The sequence below is a fragment of the Sarcophilus harrisii genome, chromosome 3, assembly GCF_902635505.1.
Source record: "Sarcophilus harrisii chromosome 3, mSarHar1.11, whole genome shotgun sequence".
Lineage (NCBI taxonomy): Eukaryota > Metazoa > Chordata > Mammalia > Dasyuromorphia > Dasyuridae > Sarcophilus > Sarcophilus harrisii.
In genome coordinates, this window is record NC_045428.1 from 114118660 (window position 1) to 114139876 (window position 21217).

Genomic DNA, 21217 nt, shown 5'->3' on the forward strand with positions numbered 1-21217 from the left:
GCCTATGAAAGAGTATTGCTAAACTAATGATGAATTAGAAAAGCATGGGAAAATACATAAATTGATAAAGTGAAGCATGCAGGAAAAAGCATACTATATACAACTACAATGGAAAGGGAAAGAATAATAACCAGAAAATAATCAAAAGCAAGTGGTGCAAAATTAGAATGACCAGGCTTAGTCCCTAAGATAGAAGTCATCAGAAGTCACCTCATCCAATTTCTTTCAAGTTGGGCTATTATGGATGTGCAATACTGTTCATGTCAGATATTTTGAGTGTTTTGTTAGTTTTGCTGAACTGCTTTCCCACCCCACCATCCTCTTTGTGCTTATTTGTTATAAAGGTTAGCTTTCTGAGAGGGAGAAGAAAAAAAGAATACATTGGGAAAGGCAGGTGACATATAAACAGAACATATCGATAAAAATTTATTTAAAAAAAAGACACGCATTGACACAGCACTTCTAAGGAATTAAGGAAATCATGAATAAGTACATAAATATTTATAAAAGAGATATTAAGAATACTCACACATAAGCATAAAATAACTATGATACTTTACATGGTTGGTTTTTTTCCCCAATACATAATACATGGGAAACAAATCAAAAGTACCTTTCAAGACTATTTAATCGGTTTTACTGTCAGTGATAACATGCACAAGACTGTAATTTTATAGTTATTGTCTATTTCATTTTCTTAAATGTCCTCTGAAAGATTATGAATATGCATAAAAAAATAGATTTACATTTCAGAAATATAACACATTCAGGAAGCCCTTTGTAAACATAGACCTCTTTCTACAATTTTTTCCTGCATTTCCCATATAACAATTTATGACATTATAAATTTATAAACTGAATTCAGGCCATTAACATTAAAAGAAAAAAAATTAAGATTGAATGCACTAAACTGCTTTTTATTTTTAAGAGCTAGATACAAAATTTGTTTTATTTAAGAGCAGACCAAAAGAGTTCATTTTCTGTAGATGTTTAGTAATCTAAAAACGTTAACATGCAGTTTTTATGTTCTTGATATTACAAGCTATTACTCTTTGCCTTCCTTCAACCCCCTCCTTCCATCTCTGGACAATTATAGAAACTATAGAACAGATTTGGCTACTACTTATTCCTCCTATACACAAGAAATTTTCCAGTGAATTCTACATCTGTTTGAAAGTGATGAAAACAAAATTTTGCTTATGTTTTGAAAACAATAGTGGAAGAGAATAGAAGTCTTTTTATAAAGCACATTAACACATCATAAAAATAAGTAATGATATTAAGAAAATCACTAACACTAGTTCTTTATTTCTACATTCTGTCCTTTCTAGAAATCCCTCTTTACTGAACCACTCAGAAACATAACTATCAGGATAAAATAATATCACAAAAGTGATTTTAAGAAGGCACAGTCTAACAATTCTTAATATTTGGCCTATTTTATGTTAATCTTTGTATAATGATTTGAAATCTTTTTTTCTTATAATGATTTGAATTTTTTTTCCTCTTATTTCTTTAAAAAAAAAAGTTAAATTTAAACTTCAAAAGAATTTACATACAATGGACAAAGATTTTTGTTTGATAATTTCTTATTCAGCAATAAAATTATTTTTACTAATTGAAAGATTTTGCATGTTGGCCATTATTACTTTATCATAAAATACATTATTACTGAGGTCTTTGAATAATAGTATAAAACTTAAAAGGTAAAACATAATTAAAATTTTCTCATTAGCTCTAGATGATCAAAACAGCAACTAATAGCTGTCTCCAAAATTTTATTTCTAATAAAAAAGTGATCTAGTTCACATTATTGTCAGCTAAATTGTGTTTAAAAAACTAAGTCTGTTAGTTACAATAGTAGAGACCATAAGAAATTAACATGCTCTTATACAAAACAAAACTGACATATACAATGAATTTAAATAAAAACTGACATACTCTTTGAGGATATCTGAAATTCTGCCAACTTCTAGCCCAGTGAAAAGTAAAACCATAAAGTTGTTAGACATAAATAATTCAAAATTAGAGTTTATAATGGAAATGTCAACAAGTCATAACAACATCAGTGTTGATACTTCCACTATGATTTCAATGAGGCTCAGTGAATGTGCAACATTTGACAGACTGTAAAATTAAAACTTTCAAAGCAATAAATAAAGAATATATAAATAATAGCGTATTATTTGTAAACTTTTAGGACTGTTTAAAAAAAATAAAGATGTGAACTAAACACCTATCTGATTATAACTCAATAAGCTACTTTCTACTACGTATAAAGCTATGGTTTGTTAATTTTACATTGCTATAAAAAGTAATTTTATTCCAGTATGTATTCTCCAAATCTTCCAGATCTTGATGTTCATCTTATCAAGACATCTCTCCACAAAATCAGCTTGTCATATTTTCAGCTGCCTACAAAGAGAAAATTAGATTCATTACAATGAAACCAAGAGATATTTTAAAGATAATTTTGATAATTCAAAATGATCATTTCTTGTAACTGCAGTTAACAGATTGTATATATATTTAAATAATATATTTAAAGTTATCACTATGAAAAAATTTTGATTTACATGCTTGGATTAACCTTTAATGGTATTTCATTTTCATCAACTTTGTCATTACCTGACCAAAACCATAAAAGTGATGTCATTACAAAGCAGAAGGAAGAGAAAGAACAATTTTAACTGAAGTAAAAAAGTAAAAGAACAAGGATATTGGAGAATGATAAAAGTGCTGAGTGATCTCTACTATGAAAAAAAAAAGACGAAGGAGCTTAAGAAATACCTATCTACATTCAAGGTTATCAGGGACAAAAAGAAGCAAAGCTTTAACGTAAGAGTGGAGAGAAGGGGAAAAGATGTTTTTTTTTTTTTTTTAAATAAACCCATTATGCAAAAGAGAAACCACTTCGATCCATAATATGATCCATAATATGATCAAGACATAATACAGAATCTTCCATTCCAATCACACAACCATCACCCAATTATGGCCATTCAAATACAAATATTACTAGAAAGAAGTTAGAAAACGTTACAAGATCTTAGGTAAGAAAACTGAAGGCCATTCAAAATGCACCGGCCATAGTTTTATCCTGTGACTCACTAAAAAAAAAAAAAAAAAAGGTGCAAAAGAGAAAAACTTATTTAGAAAAAGAGTAACTGATTAAAGCAATGAGAATGAATGCTATCACAGAAGCAACAACTACCCCAAACAAACTAGGTAAATTTTCCCTTAAAAAGTGCTAAACTCACCACCAAAACTTAATTGGCTCAGGAGCTTCCCTAGAAACCTAATTACACGAGCTATACCATGAAGAAGCAGGACTGTTAGGCTTCACTGTTAGACCAGCATGATCAAAGAAATTTTTTGTTTGCTGCCAATAAAGTATCTTTGCTGAGTATTCTTCCATACTATGGTTAAGTGAATATTTTGTTAATTGTTAGATGGGTTACAAGTAGGGATGTATTGGACCCAGCTTATATTGGTTTATAGGCTTAAAATTAAAATTTCAATGTTACAAAGTCCTAGTGTGTACATTTATATCTCAGAAATAGGTAAACCAAAAGCATGATTTATTTTTTGGTTGATTGTCTAGATTTAATGAAGTAATGTAGAAAATGTTAATAATGCAAATTAAGTTTGAAAATGTACTCTATGCAATTTTTTGTTTGTTTTTAATTTGTGGAGAGGTGCTTGCTAAACATTTACTGGGACATCTTTTGCTAGAAGCATTTCATCGATTCCAATTCCAAGCATAAAGTACCAAACTAGCCTGAATCATGCCAAGTCTGCTTCAAATAGCATCTGAATTTCTAGATCATGTTTCCTCAACAGGGAAGAAGTATCCTTAATAAGAGTTAGTAAGAACTTATTTGTTCAGTATCTTGCAAATCTATAATTTAAAGAAAGGCTTTTAAATGAAGAGGAAGGGGGTGAGGGAAAATTGCCAATGTATATCCACCAAGCTAGACACCATGCAGAGAAACAACAACAACAGAGAGTAGTTAAAAGACCTAGAAATTCGTGATCATGGGGAAAAATTCAAAAACAAAGCCAGTGTTAAAACTCAAATGCCCAACATTTTGGGACCAAGCAAGAAAAAAATGTTAATGCACATAAAAACTGATATGTGTATTGTACAAAGTTCCCTGTTTTTTAATTTATGGAAAGCTGTTTGTCAAAAATACAGGCACACTTCTTGCTACAAATATCTCATCTGATTCTAATTCCAAACATGAAACACCAGATTAGGCTGAATTATGCCAAGCCTACTTTTGGATTTCCAACAAAGACTAAAGATAGTATAATGCTAATGTGCAGGGAAGCATATCTGACCTAATACATCATTAGGATTTGGTAGAATGAAATACATAACCAAGCAGAAACCTACTTTGTATGGAGATGTCATATTTAAAAGAAAAAAGTGAGTAAAGAAGAGGATGAGAGTTAGCAATTTGTAAGGAGGTGGGTGGGTGGGTAAAAACAGGATGAAGGGGCAAGGCCATGTTGAACATCAACACAAAATTGTAATAATCCTCTGTGTGTGTGTGTGTGTGCGCACGCGCGCGCGAGCATGTATGTATTTTATAAAGGGAAGTATAGAGTAGTATGTAAAGCTCTGGCCTAGAAGTCAGGAAGACCTGGATTCAGGTCCCTCCTCTGACAAATTCAGATTGTTACTTTCTCTCTGAGTGTTCTAGAACCCAGCTTCTTAAAAACTATGGTTCAAGACCCCATATGGAGTTGTGAAATTATGATTTATTGCCAGTAAATGTTGATTTGTATACTTACTTTATATAACTATATACCCAGGATCTTATAAAAATTTCTTGGGCAAAAAGGTATCACAAGTGGAAAGTTTAAGAAGCCCTGCTCTATAGAATGTCAATACTACAAGCCGCTCCACTGAAGTTTTCTCACTCAGGCATTCTCTATATTAATGACATCACAGGTCCAGTCCCTATCCCTATAGTCCTTCCATAAGGAAAACCAGGCCAATTTACAAGTAGGGCCCAGACAGATTTTGTGCACAACACTTTCTATCCATTAACTCCAGCTCAGTTTCACTTTCTTTCTTAAATCAATATAACAGCTAGGTTCTCATGTAGAACTGCAATGAAAGCAGAGAATAGAATAAGAGTCAAAGGATTCTTCCTAGGCTATTCTGGAATGTGATAATATCCTTCTATGTTGACTGAAAAGAAGAGTAACTAAAAATACTATTTTATTAGTGTTTAATGCCATCTTTCAAAACTGACATGACCTGATTACGATTCTGCAAACTACAGAGAAACCACTATTTTTCTGTTCAAAAACCCTATTAAATCTGGATTTTAAAACATTTAAATTGATTTTAAAATTCATTTTAGTAAAGGCAAGAATTTTGTTTACTTGAAAGTGTTTTTTATTTTTTTAAACTAGTTACAATATAGACAGGTTGTAAGACCAGTAACCAAGATCTAAAAAGGGGAGAGGGAGGGAGAGACAGAAGAAGGGAAAAGGGAAATATTCTCTTCAAACAGAAAGATGTAAAACCAATAATGATAATGGAAAGAATAATGGGTTAGAATCAGAGGGCCCCAACTTCAGAGACTTGAAGAAGTTTCTGAACCTTTCAAGCAATCAACTAGTAATTATTAAACACATACTATATGTCAGGGATTGTGCTAAGTGCTGGGTATATAAAGAAAAAAAATGATAAAACACCCTCACCTCAAGGAAATTTATTGAAGTCTCCTGGGTGTGCTTCCTGATCAAATTAGTTGATATATCCAAAGGGCTTTGTAAAACCTAAAGCACCTATATAAATATCATTATTGGGGACTGAAATTATTGTTGGGACTAAAATATTTCCCTCATTCATAAAATGAGGATGAGAGGTTTTTCATTAGGTAGTATTAGGGCTCTAAATTTCTTTGACCCTAAGAAGAAAACCAAATGGAAAAACTACAAATTATGGAGTTTCATGCTAGCAAACCATGCCAAAGAACTATAGAGCGATTTTATTCTCAATTTTTTCCCTCTGGTCATAAGGGGAAAGACACAAGGATTCAAGATGTGAGGGCACTTATTTACTCTTCACTACCATAATAAGGATTCTTTTAATAGAAATCAAAGCGAAAACGGAGATAGGGAAAGGAGAATTCTCTTTAAAAGACTCAGGAACTTTAAGAGATTCAAGGTGAGATAATTCTACTCAACTGTGGAAATAAAACCAGGGTTTCTGATCTTAAGTAAAAACAATTTAATTCCTTAGGATGAAATTTTATCATCTATAAACAAGGTTCTTGGTGAAATAACCTTCCAAAGTTCTTCCAATTCCAGTAATTTATGAATGTCTGAAAGCTTTGAATACACAGCCTTTTAACACTGAGAGAAGGAGATAATCATGGACTGAGATTCAATTGTGGGAAAAACAAAGAAATTCAGCAAAAGAAATCAACAGAAAAAGAGCCAACTTAGCACTTTCTAATAAGTGGATACAGATTTTTGTAGAAGCAGTCTCAGAATCTATATATGCAATAAGCAGTACCATTTGAGTATGTCTCTCATATATGCGTATATATGTATATGCATATATGTGTGTAGGTATGCACATTTGTGTGTACATACATGTACACATACATCAATGATCAATACATGTACACATACATCAAGATCACTCAATATTTGGACATTACATATAGATGCTCAAACTGGAAACATTTGAGAATTATTCATTAAAATGCAACTTGTTGTGGACAGAATAAATCAATATGATATAAAAATCATATTTTAAAGCACTTAGTATGTACCAAAGATTCTATTGGGTATAAAAAGAAAAGTAAGAACTTTCTATTCTTAAGGCATTCACATTATCAAGAGAGAGAGATAAGATGTAAATAAAAGGTGTGTTTGAGATTCTATATATATCTTATCTCTTACTAGGAAGTAATTTCAGAGGGGAAAGAACTAGCAGCTAGGTAGGGAAAATAAGCATGAAGATGGAAAAGGGAAAGGTCTCCTGTCAAAGGCGAGTTCTGAGTTGAGATGTGAAGCCAAGGAAATTATAAGGAAATGTTAGAGAAAAAACTCCAGAAATTGAGGAGAGGTGGTGCAGAGAAGGGGAGAAGAAAGGGTAGAGGAGGACACCAATACAAAAGCACAGAGAGAGGAGATGGAATATTGTATTCAAGAAAATGCAAGCAGACCAGAACTATTAAAAATGCAGTTTGTAGAGAAAAGTAAAATGTAAGAAAATTGGAAATGTAGTAAAAGTCCAAGTTAAGTTTTACACAGGAGTTTAAACAAACAGGAGTTTATATTTGAATCTGAGCAAACTGGAGTGAAAAGAGACTTGAAGCTGGGAAGTCAACCTGAGGGCTATTGCAATAATTTAGGCAAGAAGCAATGAGCTTAAATCTTAAGTAAAGTGAAAGCTGTGAAAGTGAAGAGAAGGGGATGAGAAACATTATGATGGTAAAAAAAATTTTTGGCAATGGATTGGAGATGTAGTTAAGACTGAAGAGTTGAGAATGACAACATGATTGTGGACATAGCACCATGTTTCAACTAATTATTTTAGTTCTTAGTGCTAATCTTTTCAAACTATTTTGTAATAACTTTCTTTAAATGTAAGTGTTTTTGTTGCCTCACTTATTAGAATCTAAGCTTCTTATAAGTTCTTTTTCAGTCTTTTTTTTTTTTTTTTCCCATGACCCCATGTAGGCTTTCTTGGCAAAGATATTGGAGTGATTTGCAGTTTCTTTCTCTAGCCTATTTTACAGCTTAGGACATTGAGGCAAAGATGGTTAAGTGACTTGCTCAGGGTCACAAAGTTAGGAAATATGTAAGGCCATATTTGAACTGGGAAATTAAGTCTTCTACATTCCAGGCTAAGTACTTTATCATTGTGCCACTGAGTTGCCCTTTCTTTTAAGTAAGGAATAACATTTATTGTAGTTATAGCCACATTGACTACTACAGCTCATAGTAGGAACTTGATAAATACTTGCTGATTGAGTAGGAAGATGGTAGTGCCGATAATCACAGAGAAATCAAAAGTGGGGAATTTGGAGGGAAAAAAGATGTGATGTTTTAGAAGTACTGAGTTTCAGATATGTAAAGAGGTAGCAGATAATGTGGCATTATAGCTGAGAAGAAAGACTAAGACTATATATAGAGATCTATAGAGATAATAATTTAATCCATGGAAGCTGCTGAGATCTCTTAGGGAACATAAAAGGAAAAAAAGAAGGCTCATAAAAAGCACTTAAGGGATATCCAATGGCAAGGAATCAGCAAAAGAGACTGGGAAGATAAAATAATTAGGAGAACCAGGAGAAAGCACTGTCAAGAAAAATTAATAAAGTATACAAGACAAGAGTAATTAATAGTGTCAAATGTTGCAGACACTTCAAGGATGAATATTTTGAAAAGGTCAATGACTTTGGCAATTAAGAACATTAGTAACTTTAAAGAGAATAGTTTCAGTTAGAGGTCAGAAACCAGATTGCAAAGAGAAAAAAAAAAGAGGAGGAAACAAACATAGACATTTTTTTCAAGTTTCACTAAAGAGAGCTATGGGATAACTAGTGGGGATGGTAGAATCTAGTCAGCATTTAAGTACAGAGGAGACATTGATAAATTTGCAGGTAGCAGAAGACTCATTAAATAGAGAATAACTGAAGATAAAGTATCTTTATACTAGTGGAGGACAATCTTCTGGAAAAGACAAGAGGAGAAGGAATTAAGGGTACATACTGGCCTTGATAAGGAAAATAGTGAAGAAAGAGTACCTGCAAAGAGGTTTGTGGGAATAGGGTCCTTGTATTCTCCTGGAGTTGGAGAATTCTCTTAATGATTTAAAAAAAAAAAATCTTATTTTCACTGGGCAATCTTGTTTTTACACTTTCATTTTTGACTCTATTTAGACTTTCCAGGAGTCAACCCTTTTAAGAAAAAAAGAAGAAACAAAGTAATTCGGCAAAAGCAACAGAACTACTTTATTTGAAAATTTGCATAATATTCCAAATAAATATTATCCCAACTGAAAAAGATGAGGAAGTTACATAAAATCTTTAGTATTTAGTCTAGTCATTATTACATAATGTCAAATTTGGGGCTTTTTTACACTGTTGCATTCATTGTATATACGGTTTGATTCTACTTACTCCATTCTTGATCAGTTCATAAGTCTTCTCCTAGTTCTCTAAATTTTTCATATCTGTAGATTCCTGCTGTGCAGCAATATTTTATTATGCTTATGCACCACAATTCATTTAGCCATTACCCAAACTATTCTCTTAATAACCTAATTTTACCGTTCATAAAAATTTTTTTTTGAGAAAAAACAGTTAAAGAACCTCTTGCATGGAAGCAAAAAAAAAAAAAAAAAAAAGATGGTCTTCCTCACCTTTAATGCTTCTGTGGCCTTGCGAAGTTCTTTAATGACAGAGGATAAGGCCTCTGGGTTTATTCCTTGCTCACAAAGACGTACACAAATAGAGAGTGTTTCCATATCCAAACCAGTATTCAATATTCTTGAAATCTCAAGCAGAACTGAAATACATATACAAAAGTTTTTTAAAAGTTAGATTCAGAATTCTTATCTTATATAGGTCCTGTCTTTTAATCCAGATACTGTCACAAGACTTAATTTCCTAAGGGATGTGGGAATTAAGACTGGAATTTACTAATAACCCATAGATAATACTCCTAACTTTTCCAAATGCATCCATACCTATCATTTCATTTTTAAAAATCATAATAGTAATTTGAGATAGGTAGACAAGATGATATTAATTGCATCTGACAAATGGGGCAATACTATGAGTTAGTGATGTATTTCACTTAGTCATTTAGGGGCCCAGTTTGCCTGATTCTTAGCCCTTTGTTTAGACTATGCTTAGCATATTAATTTATTAAATTAATAAAACAAAAATTCAAATGACTATTAATTCTGCACTGGCTATATGTCAATCAAACATCAATTTTTTCACTTCAAAATAAAAAAAAAACAACAACCCACTATTGCCTTCATAACATTATTCTAGGTTGGAATCTACATTCCTATAATTTTACATGTGAGCTCTGTATGTCGTTTCATTCAGTTAAAATCTTCTTATGAACCCAACAATTTTTATATGCTAAAAGATGTATGTTAATAATAATGTACAATCATAAATAATAAACAATTCATTTTCCCCCTTTAATTCATGTGATTACTAGAAACCATTTATACTTAGTTTATAATGCAAGTATCTAAGAGATAATGAAATTTCTTTTCCTCAAAAGTTTTTTTTTTTTTTTTTACACAAATTGGACTGAAAGAATGTGTACCTCTCTTATTCTGAAGGATTCTTAGTTTGTTTGTTTTTTAATTAATATTTAAGGCCAACAAGACCAAGTCCTTTTCCTCAAAGTTAGATTAAAAACAGTCTCTGACATCTAAGACTATGATTGAAGGCACTGAAAACAAAGAAATTCTACCAAATCTTGCATTTTTCTTTTTATGATCTATTCGTGATGAGTGATATTAAAAGGACTCCAATTTTTTTGTGATCTACTTTAGCGTAAGACCTGCACAGACTCAACTCTTGGACTACTTGGATCTGTAGTCTTGAACAGAATTATTTGAAGGTATGTGTGGAACAGAAAGAGAGCAAAATCAAAACAATTTTAATAAGGAAGAGAAATGAGAAGTGCTTGAGGAGAATAAATGTGGCTCCACAGAGAACTTATCAAACAATTTAAAATGTGAAAAAAAATGAACAGAACATAAAAGCAAAAACAGATAATAAAGCATAAATACAAAGGCGAAGCATAGTACTACTAAACATTGTTAGGAATCCAAAAGTTCAAAAAACTGAAGAGAGCTAGAGAAGCCAAGGACAACAGTATCAGTTTGGTTTCTTCTTCCCAACCTGACCCTATAAGCTATAATGAAAAGAGAATTAAGACAATTAGCTTCTTGAGGGCAGAGACTATGCGCTACCTCTTTTTGTATCCCTCACTCTAAGCAATATCTGGCACAGTGTAGACACGTAATAAATGCTTATTGACTAACTGATTAAAGAAAAGATAGAACCACTTCTTAGAAAATGAAAACTGACCAAAGTTTCCCTTTAAATGGGAGAGCCTAGAACCAGCAATAGCTAATAGAGTTGGTACCTCAATAAAGTAAGGAGATAATAAAAACATCTATTTGCCCTAGTGACTTCAAATCACTTGATTCTAATGTACTAGAACCTAAGGTAATAGAAGGTAAAATTGCTGAGCAATAGTCAATGATATTTTAAAGATAAAGGAGAATATAATTAGTACTACAGATTGGAGAAGGGCAAATGACCTGATTCTTCCCCCTTAAAAAAGAGGAAAGAGAAAAGCATCCCTGAATGAGAGGCCAGTTAGCTTAACTTCATTTCCAATTCTAAGTGACATCTGTGAATATAACATCATTGAAAATAAATTTGCCAAATTAAGATGATTTTCTTGTTATTCTGGATTACTAAACTGGTAGATCATACAGTTTCTTATGTTCTTTATACGGATATAAGGAATCCTGAAATATCCTAAATTTGTTTTTAATGACATGTTATTTAATAGCATTACAATTTTAGAGGATTTTACTACAAATGTTCTGCCTAAGTTTTGTTTAAACTGAAGGATTCTACCACTGGAAAACTTAAAAGAATTAAAATTAAAGGACTGCTGTACATATAATTTATTTAGACTTAAGCTGAGTTTTTCTTATAATTTCAGTATTCTGGGAATAAGATCTAAGTAAGGTCTTAACATGATTTTTTTCTGATGAATGCTTCATCAGTAGTATAGCTTCCATTTAGTCCACATAACAGTGCAAACCAAACCCTGGTGTTAGCTCAGATGAATATGTGGATATTTATACTCCTTGTGATCTAGAACTGGACATGTATGGTACCGTTAAAAGAAAAGAATGCCCTATAAAACTTTTAATATGAAAAGCAAGAATACTGATTACGATCAGGTAATTTCTTGATCTCCCCCAAAAAAACTTAACCACTCAGGCCTTTAGCTGCTAAGGAGAAAAACCTAAAAATGAGGACATATCTCATTTAAATTCAATTTAAAGTAGGGTGTATGTAATTTCATTTAAGTACAGAACTGCTTAAGGAAAGAGTGCTTATTATTAAGAAAATGAAATATAAGACAACAGCCTAGGGTAAAGTACTATAGAAGTTACCAATTGTTTCTCCAAACATACTCTGTAAAGTATTTTCTGTCTGTCCATAATTTTGAACAGTTGACTATGAAAGGTATGGGGCAGTGGAATGTTGAACCTGAGAGTTAATAAGAGCAAATAATTCAAATTCTACTCTCGCCATTAACTGGGCAAATCATATAACCTCTCTGATCATTTATTTTTTACCTGTAAAATGGGAAAATAATAACACCTCAGAGGATTGGGCTGAGAATTAAATAAAATAATGCAATGTATAAATTAGCACAATTTTGCTTAAGGTATTTTTTGTTCCATACTAAAAGAAAGCAGCTTCACCTAGAACAAACACATTGCTAAGGAATAGTAAATTGCCAAAAATTCTATCACTATAAACAAAGAACTGGAAATACCTGACCAATGAAATTCCTCCCAGACCTAAAGTTCTGTATTTTTATATATACCAATTGCACCATTAATAGAGGGATCTTTGAGGAGTCTTGGTAAGCTATGACTGGTATCAGAATCTGGGGTGAGGAGAGCTTATTTTGAGGTCTTTAAAATACTTAAGGTCATAGATTTAATAATGGAAAGGGATTTGAAAAGTCATCTAGTCTACTCATCCTTCTCCAGTTTTTCAAATTATAAAACTGAGGTCTAAGAGATTAAATGACTTGCCCAACTTATATAAAACTAAGCAACAAGATCAGGATTTAATCCCAGGTACTTTAACTTTGTCAGCAGCTCTATGGTACTTGTAACAGATCAGGGGTGTTTTCTCTGGCAATTTTATAACCTGGAAGGTGTCCTTTTGAATTTCTCTTCCCTATGTTCTCTTACAAGCAGCTAGGTAGCGTAGTCAATAGAGCACAGAAATTAGAGTCAAAAAGATGAGTCTATACTGGTCAAACACCCAAGAAACAATTTTACTGACATAGAAAAAACAACAACAAAATACATCTGGAAGAACAAAAAGTGAAGAATTTCAGGGGAACTAATGAAAAAAAATTAAATAAAGGTGGCCTACCTGTACCAGATCTAAAACTATATTATAAAACAGAAGTCATCAAAACCATTTGGTACTGGCTAAGAAAGAGACTAGTTGATCAGTGGAATAGGTTAGGATCACAGGGCAAAATAGTCAATAACTAGAGCATTCTAGTGTTTGACAAACCCAAAGACTCCAGTTTTTGGAATAAGAACTCACTATTTGACAAAAATTGCTGGAAAAATTGGAAAATAATCTGGCAGAAACTAGGCATTGACCCACACTTGTCATCATATACCAAGATAAGGTCAAAACGGGTTCGTAATATAGACATAAAGAATGATATTATAAATAAATTAGAAGAACATAGAAGAGTTTACCTCTTATCTTTGTGAAGGAAGGAATTTGTGACCAAAGAAGAACTAGAGATTATTATTGATCATAAAATAGAAAATTTTGATTATATCAAATTGAAAAGTTTTTGTACAAGCAAAACTAATGAAGACAAAATAGAAAGGAAGCAATAAACTGGGAAAACATTTTTACAATCAAAGGTTCTGATAAAGGCCTCATTTCCAAAATATATAGAGAATTGACTCAAATTTATAAGAAATCAAGCCATTCTCCAATTGATAAATGGTCAAAGGATATGAACAAGCAATTTTCAGATGATGAAATTGAAACTATTACCACTCATATGAGTGTTCCAAATCACTATTGATCAGAGAAATGCAAATTAAGACAACTCTGAGATACCACTACACACCTCTCAGACTGGCTAAGATGAAAGGCAAAGATAATGATGAATGTTGGAGATGTGGGAAAACTGGAACACTGACACATTGTTGGTGGAGTTGTGAATGGATCCAACCATTCTGGAAAGCAATTTGGAACTATGTTCAAAAAGTTATCAAACTGATAAGAATGCATTATTTGACAAAAATTGCTGGGAAAATTGGAAATTAGTATGGCAGAAACTAGGCACTGACCCACACTTAACACTGTACACCAAGATAAGGTCAAAATGAGTTCATGATCTAGGCATAAAGAATGAGATTATAAATAAATTGGAAGAGCATAGGATAGTTTACCTCTCAGACCTGTGGAAGAGGAAGGCATTTATGACCAAAGAAGAACTAGAGATCACTACTGACTACAAAATTGAAAATTTTGATTATATCAAATTGAAAAGTTTTTGTACAAACAAAACTAATACAGGCAAGATTAGAAGGGAAACAATAAACTGGGAAAACATTTTTAGTCAAAGGTTCTGATAAAGGCCTCATTTCCAAAATTATATAGAGAGAATTGACTCTAATTTATAAGAAATCAAGCCATTCTCCAATTGATAAATGGTCAAAGGATATGAACAATTTTCAGATGATGAAATTGAAACTATTACCACTCATATGAAAGAATGTTCCAAATCATTATTGATCAGAGAAATGCAAATCAAGACAACTCTGAGACACCACTACACACCTGTCAGATTGGCTAGAATGACAGGGAAAGATAATGCGGAATGTTGGAGGGGATGTGGGAAAACAGGAACACTGATACATTGTTGGTGGAATTGTGAACACATCCAGACATTCTGGAGAGCAATTTGGAACTATGCTCAAAAAGTTATCAAACTGTGCATACCCTTTGATCCAGCAGTGTTTCTACTGGGTTATACCCCAAGGAGATACTAAAGAAAGGAAAGGGACCTGTATGTGCCAAAAAGGTTTGTGGCAGCCCTGTTTGTAGTGGCTATAAGCTGGAAAATGAATGGATGGCCATCAATTGGAGAATGGTTGAGCAAATTGTGGTATATGAATGTCATGGAATATTATTGTTGTGTAAGAAATGACCAGCAGGATGAATACAGAGAGTCTTAGAGAGACTTATATGAACTGATGCTGAGTGAAATGAGCAGAACCAGGAGATCATTATATACCTCAACAACGATACTGTATGAGGATGTATTCTGATGGAAGTGGATTTCTTTGACAATGAGAAGATCTAATTCAGTTTCAATTGATCAAGGATGGACAGAAGCAGCTACACCCAAAGAAAGAACACTGGGTAATGAATGTAAACTGCTTGCATTTTTGTTTTTCTTCCCGGGTTATTTATACCTTCTAAATCCAATTCTCCCTAAGCAACAAGAGAACTGTTCGGTTCTGCACATATATATTGTATCTAAGATCTACTGTAACCTATTTAACATGTATAGGACTGCTTGCCATCTGGGGGGGGAAGGAGGGAGGGGAAAAATCAGAAAAGAAGTGAGTGCAAGGGATAATGTTGTAAAAAATTACCCTGTCATGGGTTCTGTCAATAAAAAGTTAAAAAAAAAAAAAAAAAGTTAACAAACTGTGCATATCCTTTGAACCAGCAGTATTTCTACTGGGCTTATGTCCTAAAGAGATCTTAAAGTAAGGAAAGGGACCCACATGTGCAAAAATGTTTGTGGCAGCTCTTTTTGTAGTTGCAAGAAACTGAAAACTGAGTGCATATCCATCAATTGGAGAATGGCTAAATAAATTATGGCATATGAATGTTATGGAATATTATTTTTCTGTAAGAAATGACCAACAGAATGATTTCAGAAGGGCCTGGAAAGACTTACATGAATTGTTGCTAAGTGAAATAAGCAGAACTAGGAGATCATTATACACGGCAACAAGACTATATGATGATCAATTCTGATGGACCTGGCTATCTCCAGCAATGAGATCAACCAAATCAGTTCCAATACAGCAGTAATGAATTGAACCAGCTACACCCAGTGAAAGAACTCTGGGAGATGACTATGAATCATTACACAGAATATCCCCTCCCCCAGATGGCAATTTGTATGGAACAAAGTTGGGAATTCTGTGTATATTTTTGTCCACCTGCATTTTTATTTCCTGCACAGGCTAATAGTACGCTATTTCAAAGTCCGATTCTTTTTGTACAGCAAAATAATTGTTAGAACATGTATGCTTATATTGTATTTAATTTATACTTTAACATATTTAACATGTATTGGTCAACCTGCCATCTGGGGGAGGGGGTGGGGGGAAGGAGAGGAAAAATTGGAACAAAAGGTCTGGCAATTGTCAATGCTGTAACATTACCCATGCGTATAACTTGTAAATAAAAAGCTATATTAAAAAAAAAAATTGAAAAACGCTATCAAAAAAAAAAAAAAAAAAAAAAAGAGAGAGAGAGAGATGATCTAAACCAGTTCCAATTGTTCAATGATAAAGAAAGCCATCTACACCCAGAGAAAGGACTATGGGAACTGAGTGTGGACCACAACATAGCATTTTAACTCTTTCTGTTATTGTTTGCTTGCATTTTTGTTTTCCTTCTCAGGTTTTTTCTTTTTTCTTTCTAGAGCCGATTTTTCTTGTGCTGTAAGATGTATAGATACGTATATGTATACATATATTGCATTTAACATATATAACATGTATTGGACTACCTGCCATCTAGGAGAGTAGGTAAGGGGAAAGGGGAAAATTTGGAACGAAAGATTTTGCAAGGGTCAATATTGAAAAAATTACCCATGCACATGTTTTGTAAATAAAAAGCTATGATTAAAAAAAAAAATCTCAGTTTGGGGCTCGCTAAGTGGCGTAGGGGATAGAGTACTAGCCCTGAAATCAGTAAGACCCAAGTTCAAATCTGGCCTCAGGTACTTAAACCCCCTAGCTGGGTAACTTTGGGCAAGTTACTTAACGGCAATTACCTCAGCAAAAAAAAAAAAAAAAAGAAAAGGAAAGGAAAAAAAAAGATTTGAGTTCAAATCTAGCTTGACACATACTGCAGAAACTAGTTTCTCAGCTGTAAAATGGGAATGCACAGAAGGAAATGGCAAACGATTCCAGTGTCCCTGCAAATAAAACCCCATGGACTTTGTCACATTAAGAGCCAGACAGTATTAAATAACGATGAATATTCCCCCAGGAGCCCAAAATCAATTCAAGAGTGTCAAAATACTTTGGGGATACCCTGTTTCCCTGAGCTAATAAGGCCCAGCAAACAGATTGTATCCTTTGAGCTCAGAATGGTATCAGCCTCTGGCAAAGTGCATTGCTTGAACAAGCATCAGATTCACTAAGGGCTTTAGTTCCCCTTATTGCCCAGGGTCATCCATCACATGTTCACAATACCTATTCCTTATCTCGCCCAGATAGTATACTCCAGTTTCCAGAAAAGAACTCTGGTTCCAAGACACCCTCCATCCCCCCCCAAAACTGAAGCAATGGCTGTCCCCACGGAAGCCAAAAACACCTATATAGTCCTAAGAAATGCTAACCATAAGAACTATCTCAAGATCTAAGAATGATTGCAGGCCAATCCTTTCCAAGTATTTCCCCAACATCAGTAGTGTTAAGCCCTTCTTCTTAGGATAGGGGTGTAAGTTTCCTCACTAAAATTAATTAGTTATCTCTTATTAGAGATAAGAGAGCTTCATATCTTTTAGGTGAAAGAATCAAGTAAGAAAAAAAGGTATTTAAAATATTTTTTCATGCATTCTTTTAATCTAGTATTACACAAAGGCACAAATCCAAACTTGCTAAAAGTACATTTTTAAAGTAATAAAACTTGATTATGTAAGACATAAAAGGTACCTTCTCATCTCTAAATCATAGTTTAGATTGAAAGTAGAATAAAAACACAAAATAACTTAATTCACGTGTCGGTAAACACGTAGCTACTTTAAATCTAAAGGAACTTCACACAATATCTCATGTTTAACACTTAATTGTATATCTTTTACCCTTGAAACTATAATGAACTGAAATGTGAATATGTTTATAGTATAAAGTGTCAGTATTATACATTACCTACACATTCATTAAATAAAAAAATTCTGGTATAACAGAATGAATCTAAATATAAAGCAGTGGATCAGATCTAACCAAAGGCTACAATGCTTCTTGGTGTCTTATTTTCACATCCATGACTTACTGATATGCTCATGTTATTAGGACTTAGTGATGGTGATTTATATCAAGATTCTCTATATTCTAGCCTATGGTAGGATCATTTATACTCTAACCTGCCATGCATTTATGTGAAAGTATTTGCCATCTTTGGAGTTTTATCACTGTACTAGCAACATTCCTTTGTTGCTAAAATGTTTTGTTTCTTCTCAATGAAGTAAAATACATTAACTTTTACAATGAATTCCAAATTGTAAACAAACAAACTTTCCAAAGTTTCCAAATCATGCTTATTCTACTGATTTCATCAGTCCCTCTATATCAAAGCAACAGCTGAAATACTGGTTGAAGAAAATATGTTTTATATATATTTGATACATATAATCTAATGATATAGATATCATTATCTATCAATAAGTATTTAATAAGAATCTACTATGTATCAGACACTGTTCTAAGTGTTGGGGATACAAAGATAAAAAAAATGATATAATTTCTGCTCTGGAGTTTACATTCAACTATGCATTTATATGCACTTATAGAATAAACAATTACATTTAAATTATTAATTAAATTATAAATACAAGTAGTTAAATAAGAGGAAGTTAAGGAGGGAAGGCATGAAAAGTTGGAAGAATCAGAAAAAGGCTTCCTGAAGAAGCTAAACTGCATTCTTAAAAGAAGGGATTTTATGAGGTGAAGGCGAGAAGGATGTGTATAATGGTATCAAACTCAAATAGAAATTGTTTTCTTTTTTTAACTTTTTTTTTGTATTTATTTATTTATTTATTTTTAATAACTTTTTATTGACAGAACCCATGCCAGGGTAATTTTTTTACAACATTATCCCTTGCACTCATTTCTGTTCCAATTTTTCCCCTCCCTCCCTCTATCCCCTCCCCCAGATGGCAAGCAGTCCTATACATGTTAAATAAGTTACAGTATATCCTAGATACAATATATGTGTGCAGAACCGAACAGTTCTCTTGTTGCTCAGGGAGAATTGTATTCAGAAGTTATAAATAACCTGGGAAGAAAAACAAAAATGCAAGCAGTTTACATTCATTTCCCAGTGTTCTTTCTTTGGGTGTAGCTGCTTCTGTCCATCCTTGATCAATTGAAATTGAGTTAGATTTTCTCTTTGTTGAAGAAATCCACTTCCATCAGAATACATTCTCATACAGTAGAAATTGATTTTTAAAGGTTGAAATTGACTTAGAAAATCACAAATGAACATTACTTTGTTATTCTATTGGGGAGAGCCAGCAGCTAGGCACATTGGATAGAATACCTAACCTGGAGTCAAGAAGACTCATAGTCCTGAGTTCAATGTGGCCTCAGACAAACACAGTTAGATGACATCATAATAATAATCTAGCAGAAAAGATTAAAAAGGAGTAGTAAGAAACGTGGAAGTCCCTTCAGTAATGGTAAGAGACCTCAGCTCTGTTCAGACATAATTTGCAAGGAGATATTAACTGAAAACATGGGAGGTGAAGGACCAGAGAGAGAAGGGAATAAGAGAAGGCCTTGGACCCTAACTAGAGGATAGATCTTAAAAAGAAGAAAAAATATAAATGCTGTCAGCAAAGGAATCTGAAAAGGAGCTAAGGATTGAGTCAATAAATCCAAGAAAGTATCCAGGAGGAAAGGAAGTATAAACTGCTCTAAAGAGCTTAAGATGAATGTGGATAGGAAAAGGCCATTGGCTTTGGCATTTAAGATATCACCATTAATCTTAAAAATAACTGTCAGTTGGGTGATGAGACTCTGAGACTTCGAGAATTAAAGTGATGACTCTGCGACTTCGAGAATTAAAGTGATGAGACTCTGCGACTTCGAGAATTAAAGTGATGAGACTCTGAGACTTCGAGAATTAAAGTGATGAGACTCTGAGACTTCGAGAATTAAAGTGATGAGACTCTGAGACTTCGAGAATTAAAGAACTGAGAAAAAGTGAAGACAATGAGTATAAAGAACTTAAGTTTGATTATAAATTGCAAGAATCAGATCCACAAGCTGAAAAAATGGTAAATTTCTGTGAGTGCCTATTTCTTTTAAAAGCACAAGTAATCCTGTACATACCTGTAAAAAAAAAAAAAACTTAAGTGATAAAAAGGCTTAGTAGTAAAGTCAATCAAGAAGTCAATAACATGTATTAATCATCTACTCTTTTTGAGACATTACGCCACATGGCTAGGGCGCATTTTTAGTAAAAAACGGCTTTCAAGGAGATCTCGAGATAAAATGCACATCACACCATGTAATACAACCTATATTCAGGATACACTGGAAATAAGCAACAGGTCTGCAAGGATAAAGGTGGAGTGGAAATCGGCAAGTTTCACTCCGACTTACGTATGGGCATTATTGTATTCATAGCCAATACTTAAATCAGCTGAGCATAATGAATTTCATTACACTTTGTGACTTTTTTTCCTTTTCAACTTCATTACATACATCTACCCGGAGTCAGCCATACACTTCTTCAAATCCATCACACCTATGACAGTCACGTGTTTCTTTTCCTTTCATCACTCGCGTCGCGCTCAAAACGCGCACACACACACACACACACACACACACACACACACACACACACACACACACACACACGCCCTTGCCCATATCCGTAGCCGCAGCAGAGTAGGCCGAGAGGGGCGGGGAAAAAAAGCCGGAAAGGCCCTGAATCCCGGGAGGGATAACGGACCTCGAGCGGGCCCCGGGCGCGCGAATCCGACGTAGTAAAACACGACTGCGCGCGCGACCACCCACGTAGACGCCAAAGAGGCCCCTCCCGAAGGGGAGGCGTCGACCGACTCGGGGGTGTCGAGTAAAGCAGTCCGGGACAAGGAAGGGTTACCCTTAGGCTTCCAAAAGAACCAACCCCTTTCGGTGGCCTCCGAGTCTGCCTACGAAATGGAGAGAAGAGAAGAGGAAGGGACCGGGATGGAGACTCACCGTCCATGGTCTCCCTCACCGCATTCAGGTTGGCCACCGCGGCCGCCGCAGCGGCAGCACCGCTATTACTCCCCGCCATGGCGACTGCCCGCCAAGGCGGGGGGGAAAAGCGGGAGAACGGTTTGACCCGGAACTGGAGGGAGCGGCCTGTTCTCC

General features: G+C 33.9%; 1 protein-coding gene across 1 annotated transcript; it reads right to left on the reverse strand.

Moving 5' to 3' along the window:
• Positions 1–395: 395 nt before the first annotated feature.
• MZT1 (mitotic spindle organizing protein 1) lies at positions 396–21215 on the reverse strand. The gene is made up of 3 exons (XM_003765806.4): positions 21062–21215; positions 9404–9549; positions 396–2415 (listed from the first exon to the last, which is right to left on the reverse strand). Exons 1-3 carry the CDS (start codon positions 21138–21140, stop codon positions 2392–2394), a joined length of 249 nt encoding a protein of 82 aa, XP_003765854.1. The 5' UTR covers positions 21141–21215; the 3' UTR covers positions 396–2391.
• Between the last annotated feature and the right edge of the window lie 2 nt (positions 21216–21217).